The sequence below is a fragment of the Beta vulgaris genome, chromosome 4 (genome assembly GCF_026745355.1).
Source record: "Beta vulgaris subsp. vulgaris cultivar EL10 chromosome 4, EL10.2, whole genome shotgun sequence".
Taxonomy (NCBI): Eukaryota; Viridiplantae; Streptophyta; class Magnoliopsida; order Caryophyllales; family Amaranthaceae; genus Beta; species Beta vulgaris.
Genome location: NC_079205.1, coordinates 25,248,976 through 25,256,347, shown reverse-complemented (window position 1 = coordinate 25,256,347; position 7,372 = coordinate 25,248,976). Strand labels below are relative to the sequence as shown.

General features: G+C 37.1%; 1 protein-coding gene across 1 annotated transcript; it reads left to right on the top strand.

The window, feature by feature from the left end:
- Positions 1-1,698: 1,698 nt before the first annotated feature.
- Positions 1,699-2,940, top strand: LOC125496576 (uncharacterized). The gene has a single exon (XM_048642080.1). It carries the CDS (start codon positions 1,699-1,701, stop codon positions 2,938-2,940), a length of 1,242 nt encoding a protein of 413 aa, XP_048498037.1.
- Positions 2,941-7,372: the final 4,432 nt, after the last annotated feature.

The window sequence follows — 7,372 nt, the reverse complement described above, 5'->3', positions numbered from 1 at the left end:
CCAATTATAACACTATGAAATCAGTAAAGTTTGATCATTGATATCAAATGACTAGAGTAGAGTAGGATATATTTGTGTATGTAAGGAAGGTAATAATAAAGTTCTCATAATCGTTTAAACATGACATCGATCAGCTACATCAGTCATTGAACGCACGAGTCTTAAACTGGTTTTAACATATATTTTTATTACATTATATGATTATAAGAACTTTAAATCATGATTATTCAATCTTATATAATAATTATAATTTCAATAAAATTTGGAAAAAAAACCACTATCTAATAAATAAAAAAACAACAATTATTACTTCAACTAAATTTCAGTTCAGTTCAGCTCTCAATTTTCTTCTCTTATCCAAAAATACTTTTAGTGATATATGCAGTTCAGTTCAATTCAGGTGTTTTGAGCTAATGTACAGAGGTCTTGAGAGACACGTATTTCTTAAACCGAGGTATTAAAAAATTGGAGAATTGAAATAAAAAACTCAGATGCACCTTAATTAAGATAATTTGTGACTTAAAGAAGTAAAAAGTAATAAAAGTAATCCATCCCCTTAAAAAAATTTAAAATAATAAAATAATCCATTGAATAAAAAAAAATAAAAAACTCAAAATTAGGAACTTAACCAACTATCTCCTTCTTCCCCTATCTTCTTCGCATATCACGCACAAAAAAAAGGCCAATTCAACACCCAAAAAATCTACTATGCAATCTCAAAGAATCATTCAGATCTTCCAAAAAAAGGAGGGAATTATTAGCGAGAAATTTGAAGTGAAATTAATTGAAAAAGCAATTGGCGATTTCCCTCCTTATTTTGGCGGTAAGTGTTACTATTGTTGATAGTTTGCTTGTATAATTCATTCAATTATACAAAATCACGCACAAGATAATTGAAATGCCTAATTTTTCGAAATTATAAATTTTATTTCAGAGTGTTCAATATTCATTGCTACTGAATTCGAAGAAGGAGTTTGCTGAAAACACCCTGAATTGCACCGTCTTAATATTCAGGTATGCAGAAATTGAGAGTGTTCAATATTCATGTTTTCATGTAATTTTATCTAATATATACCAACTAGAAGCCATTTCAATTACTTAACGTAATTTTATCTAATATATATCACGCACAAGATAATTGAAATTCCTAATTTGTCGAAATTATAAATTTTATTTCAGAGTGTTCAATATTCATTGCTACTGAATTCGAAGAAAGAGTTTGCTGAAAACACCCTGAATTGCACCGTCTTAATATTCAGGTATGCAGAAATTGAGAGTTACGCTTTTTACTTGTTCAATTTTCATCATTATGTGGCTTGGCTGATCTTTGCAAGTTACAACATGATACTTCGTCAGTATAATTAGAAGTTTCTAGCTGTGTATAACTCCAAATGCCTTTCTGAAGCTGCCTTGATTCATTTATATGGACCTCTAACCTGTCATGACACTTAGTTATTATTCAATTGTCATGTATAGAAGTTTTGAACTCCAATGTCGTCTCTTGTTCTACACTTTTTAATCGTATAGGCCACTGCTGGAGGATAGAGAAATAAATAGAGAAAAAGCACAAAAAAATAAAGGAAATTAGAAAATTCAGATTTAATTTGTTACGAAGCTGCAATTTAACTGACTGAAATTGATGCTTTATTTATAATCATGACTAAATTATTCATCTACTTGGATCAAAGGTAGGACAATATGGAATCATATAATCGTGACTGGATTTTATGCAAGAAAAATGACCCCAAGTATAGAACTGGTGTGAAGAAGTTCTTAGAGTTTGCTTTTACACAAGGAAAAGGAAACCAAGTTGTGCCATGTTCTTGTGTGAAATGCAACAATGAGAGGAGGAAAACCAGGTCGGAAATAGAATTAGATCTGCTAAAGTTTGGGATTGTTAAGAGTTACACACGTTGGGTACGACATGGTGAAAGCTTTGAATGCCAAGTTGATGCAAATGCTTTAGATGACTCGCATCAAAATATAGAGCATAATTATATGAGTGACATGTTGTATGAAGCATTTAGAATGGCGACACAAGAAGTAGATGCTGAGGTTGGAGAAGCTGTGGATGCAAAGGCTAATGTTGGTATTCGAGGAGATCCAAGGGAAGAAGCCAAAACATTTTATAAATTAATGGAAGACCTTGAGTTGCCGTTATATCCAGGCTGTAAAAACTTTTCAAAGTTGTCCTTTCTGCTTAAGTTATTTCACATAAAGTGCTTAGAGGGGATAACAGATAAAAGTCTTTCTATGATTCTTGATCTTTTCAAGGAAGCATTGCCGGAGAATAACACTTTGCCAGAATCCTTCTACGAAGCTCAAAAGACGGTGAAGAAGTTGTCTCTTAACTCCATCAAGATTGATGCTTGTCCCAATAATTGCATGCTATTTTGGAAAGAGCATGCTAATGCGGATGAATGTATAAAGTGTCATGCATCAAGATGGAAAAAAAAGGAACAAGGGAATGGAAATCCCACTACAGAACCTAATCCCAAAAAGCTTCCATGTCAGACAATGAGGTATTTCCCTTTAATACCCAGGCTTCAGAGAATGTTTATGTCATCTAAAACTGTCGCTAGTATGAGATGGCATTCAGATGAACGTCAGAGTGACGATGGGGTAATGACACATCCAGCCGATTCAAAAGCTTGGAAATCATTTGACGATAAATATCAATCTTTTGCCTCTGAAACACGAAATGTTCGCCTTGGTTTAGCAAGTGACGGCTTCAGTCCCTTCAGGAATGGATATATTCCCCATAGCACATGGCCAGTGGTTCTAATACCATATAATTTGCCACCATGGCTTTGCATGAAACAACATTCTCTGATTTTGTCCACGCTCATTCCAGGCCCTAAGGGACTTAAGAAGAATATTGATGTGTATCTCCAACCTCTAATTGAGGAACTTAAGTTACTTTGGAATGTTGGTGTGTAGACGTATGATGCCTCAAAAAAAGAGAAGTTTAGGTTGTTCGCTTCTTTGTTATGGACTGATAGTGACTATCCTGCTTATGGTGATCTCTCTGGATGGAGTACGGGAGGAGAAAAAGGTTGTCCTACTTGCAACAGTGACACATCTTCAGAATGGCTAAGAAATGGGGAAGTACTGTTACATGTGTCATCGCCGAGTTCTACCCATTGATCATGAATGGAGGTACGGTGGGGCATCTTTGACGGCACACATGAGATTAGACCAAAGCCAAAGGAGTTAACAGGTGAGGAAGTGCTTGAACAATTAGTGGATGTTGAATGTGTTACGTCCCTTGAGACTCCTACTAGGAAGAGAAATCGACGCAAAGATCAAAAGAACAAATGCAAAGCAATATGGAGAAAAAAGAGCATTTTCTATGAGTTGCCGTATTGGAGTAGTCTTCTAGTGCGTCATAATTTAGATGTGATGCACATTGAGAAGAATGTTTGTGAGACCTTACTTGCTACGTTGCTTAACATAAAGAGAAAAGTAAGGACAATCTGAATGCACGACATGATTTGAAGGAAATGAAAATTAGAAAGTCCTAGCATGCTAAAGAACGAGAGATGGTAGTTGGGAGATTCCCCCGGCTCCTTACACGTTATCCTTGGAGGAAAAAAAAGAAGCTATGTACCTTCCTGACGAGTGTCAAGTTCCCTGATGGCTATGCTTCAAATATCTCCCGAAATTCATTGCTGAGAGAGCGCAAATTGGCAGGTTTGAAAAGCCATGACTACCATGTCATTATGGAGCATCTTCTTCCTCTTGCTATACGTGATTGGCCGAAGTCACTGTCCACACCACTATTAAATTGAGCTCATTTTTCAAGGAGTTGTGCTCTAAGACATTGAATGTGAAAGACTTAGAAATAATGGACAACGAAATAGTCGTCATCCTATGCGAGCTAGAAAAGATTTTCCCATCGGCTTTCTTTGTGATTATGATTCACCTGTCGGTACACCTTGCAAAAGAAGCAATGATTGCGGGACCCGTTCAATATCGTTGGATGTACCCTATTGAGAGGTATGTAGCTTAATATAGTTTGGAAGATAAAAACATCAAAATTTATTATCTTCTGACTGCTTGCTTAGTTTAGTTGTTCCTCTTGTGTAGGTATTTATGTAAACTGAAGAGGTACATTCGTAACAAAGGGCACCCAGAAGGGTCGATAGCAGAAGGCTATCTTCTAGAGGAGTGTCTGACATTTTGTTCAAGATACATGGAGGATATTGAACAATTCAATAAGGAAGATAGAGTCTATGACTGTGATGATCATGGTGATGCTGACGATCGATTACCCATTTTTAAGACAAGTGGTCGACGGTCGGGAAAGTCACACCTCGATCATTAACAACACAAGAATGGGAGGATCTCCATTTTTATGTGCTCAATAATTATGAAGAAGTGAAGCCATTCATTGAGTAAGTTTTAGAGTTCTGCAATCAAACCATCTACATATATGCTAAGTTTGTAATTCACCATTATTGTCCTATTATGCACTAGTGAGTATGAGCGTGAAGTTTCAAACACAACAAAGATGACAATCGCTAGGAAGCGCAAGTTCATTCAATGGTTCAAACATCGAGTAAGTTAAAATAACGAGAAATTTGCCTCCCTCATAGGTCATCTTATGTCTACCTATTTACGTATATAAGTTGGAATAATGTTTGGTGCAGGTGACTTCTTTAGCTCAAGAAAAGCATCCTGCTGTGACTGAACATTTACAGGCCTTAGCGGATGGCCTAGACCGTGCTATAGCGACTGTGAACTGCTACATGGTAAATGGTTCTATGTTCCGCACAAAGGACAGTGAAATGGAAAGAGAGACACAAAACAGTGGGATTGTTGTGTTGGGGGAAAATGATCTTGAATATTACGGTCTGCTAAGCGAAGTCATTGAAGTACAGTACATAGGAAGAAATCGTGTCACTTTGTTCATGTGTGATTGGTGAGATGTTCATAGTCATGGGCGAGGAATAACTAAAGATTGCTTTGAATTCATCAGTGTCGATATTGGAAAAGTGTTGGGAAATGATCCCTACGTTTTAGCTTCACAAGTTGGGCAAGTGTACTATGTTCAGGACGTTGCGAAGCCAAATTGGAAGGTTGTAGTGAAGGCAAACCCAAGGAACTTCTACGATGTTCCTGAAATACTTGTCCAAGATAGCATTGGGGAAACAACGAAAGTTTAATGTGTTTGGCCTTTTTTTTTAAATTGATCCATTATAGGGATTTAATAATTCCATTTATATTGATAGAGTTGTTAAACCTTTTGTATTGAAATTTTTATGGTAGTTATTATAATTTGTCTGTTTGTTTGAAATTTATGGAATATCAACTTAGATGTTTTTTCCATTCTTTTTCGTGCTATTGAAATTTTTATGGTAGTTATTATAATTTGTCTGTTTGTTTGAGTAAGTAATGATAATGTTTTTTGTTTAGCGTGTTTTTCTTCGGTGTTGGGAGTTTTTCATGAAAATCTCCAAACCAAGTGGAAAGACATCCAGGAAAAATGTTGAAGGTCCAACAAATGAGTACGAGAAGCTGAGACTTCAAAGGATTGAAGCTAACAAGACAAAGCTGGAGAATATAGGTGCGAAGCGCATTATGGCTAGCATGAGTAGTCTAGTGGATAGCACGAAGGAGAAGAAGGAGGTGAGCAGGATCAAGAGTAAAGCTACCTTAGATCAAGATAATGACTACTCACCGGAGGATGATCTTTCTGATGATGGAAATGACGAGGAAGCCACTATTGCAAACAAGAAAAGGAAGGTATGTTGAGTTAGATTTTGAAATTTCTTTTTACTGGTTGAGGTTGCATATGTGCTCTTAGTATTGCAAATGGCTTTTGATATGTTCTTATTATGTGTGACAAGGAAGGGAGGACAGGGTAGGGAGGGTATTGAGGGGGTGGGGAGTAGCTGTGAGAGGGCATGGAGGGGTGGGGATTAGTTGTGGTAGGGTAGGGAGGGTAGTGAGGGAGTGGGGAGTGGCTATGAGAGGGCAGGGAGGGGTGGGGATTAGTTGTGGCATGGTAGGGAGGGTAGTGAGGGGGTGGGGAGTGGCAGGAAAATGGTAATTATGTAATTGTTATAGAACTTGCTATAACTCTAACTCAGGGTTACATGATTACTAGCTAAGTACACATGCATGACATAAGAGTCAAATTGTCCCTCCTGAGTCCTGACCCCATGGAAGAGTATTAACTATATGTTTGCTACCCAGATGAATTTTGACTCTTTTAGCATTTTCTGTATGTACATATACATGTCACTATCCCAATTTCTACAATGAGGCTCCTTCCTGTGAAAACAATGAGGCTCCAATTAATATGACATAAACATTAATCAGACATTATATAAATCTCCTAGATTAAAAGAATCGGACCTGAAACCTTCTTGGTTTTAAACATATCCTTGCAATGATTTAGTCTCTTTCAGAGAACCAATGTGCAAGTCCTTTTTACATTGGGCTCGTTTATTAACTAATACATCAGCCACTTGACCAAAAAATTTCTTGACAGAAAGAATGGTTTCATATGCTTCAAGTCACTATTATTTTTAATTTAGCTTGATATCAAAGGTTTCAAGGAAGAGCTATCTTAAATTAAGCCTGCCTTTGGCCTTCATCAGTTCACTCACTAAATAGAGGCTTTATTCTTTTCTTACATATTCCTTATAAAGCTCCATAACCATCTAAGTTTTAAAAGACACTAAACATTTGTATTATGTCCAATATAAGCCAAAACAAAAGATCAGTGAATGGAGGGGTGGGGATTTGTATTATGTCCAATTTGGCATGGTAGGGAGGGTAGGGAGGGGTGGGGATTAGTTGTGGCAGGGTAGGGAGGGGGTGGGGAGTGGCAGGTGGGAAGTGCAGGCAGTAGGCAGTGAGTGCAGTGGGGAGAATGGGGAGTGGCAGATGGGTGAGGGCAGTGAGCAGTGAATGTGTGCAGTGGCAGGGAGGTTGGGACACTATCCTAAAACTGGACACAGGTGCATGGACAACAGACTATTGCTAAAAGTGCAAACAAGAAATAATAATGTATAAACATAGCCATGGCAATATATGAGGCACCTGAACATAACCCCAAATAAACATAGGCGATCTTACCAACTGGGCATACTTAGAGCTATGAGCTAACTGGTACATACTCAAAATAATAAAAAAATTCGAGGAAAACTTGCACATTACATAAGTCAGTCAAATCATAGGAATATATGTATGTACAGTCAAATCACTAGTAGAAAACTTACTTGCTACGTGGTACACTCATGTTCAGCTAGTTTCTTAAGCTGAAATGTCAAAACATAGAAGTCTACATATTCTGCAGAGAATTATCTCTTTTCAAAAGTAGCAGAGTTATATGTGCTTCTTCAATAGTTCTTTGTGCGTT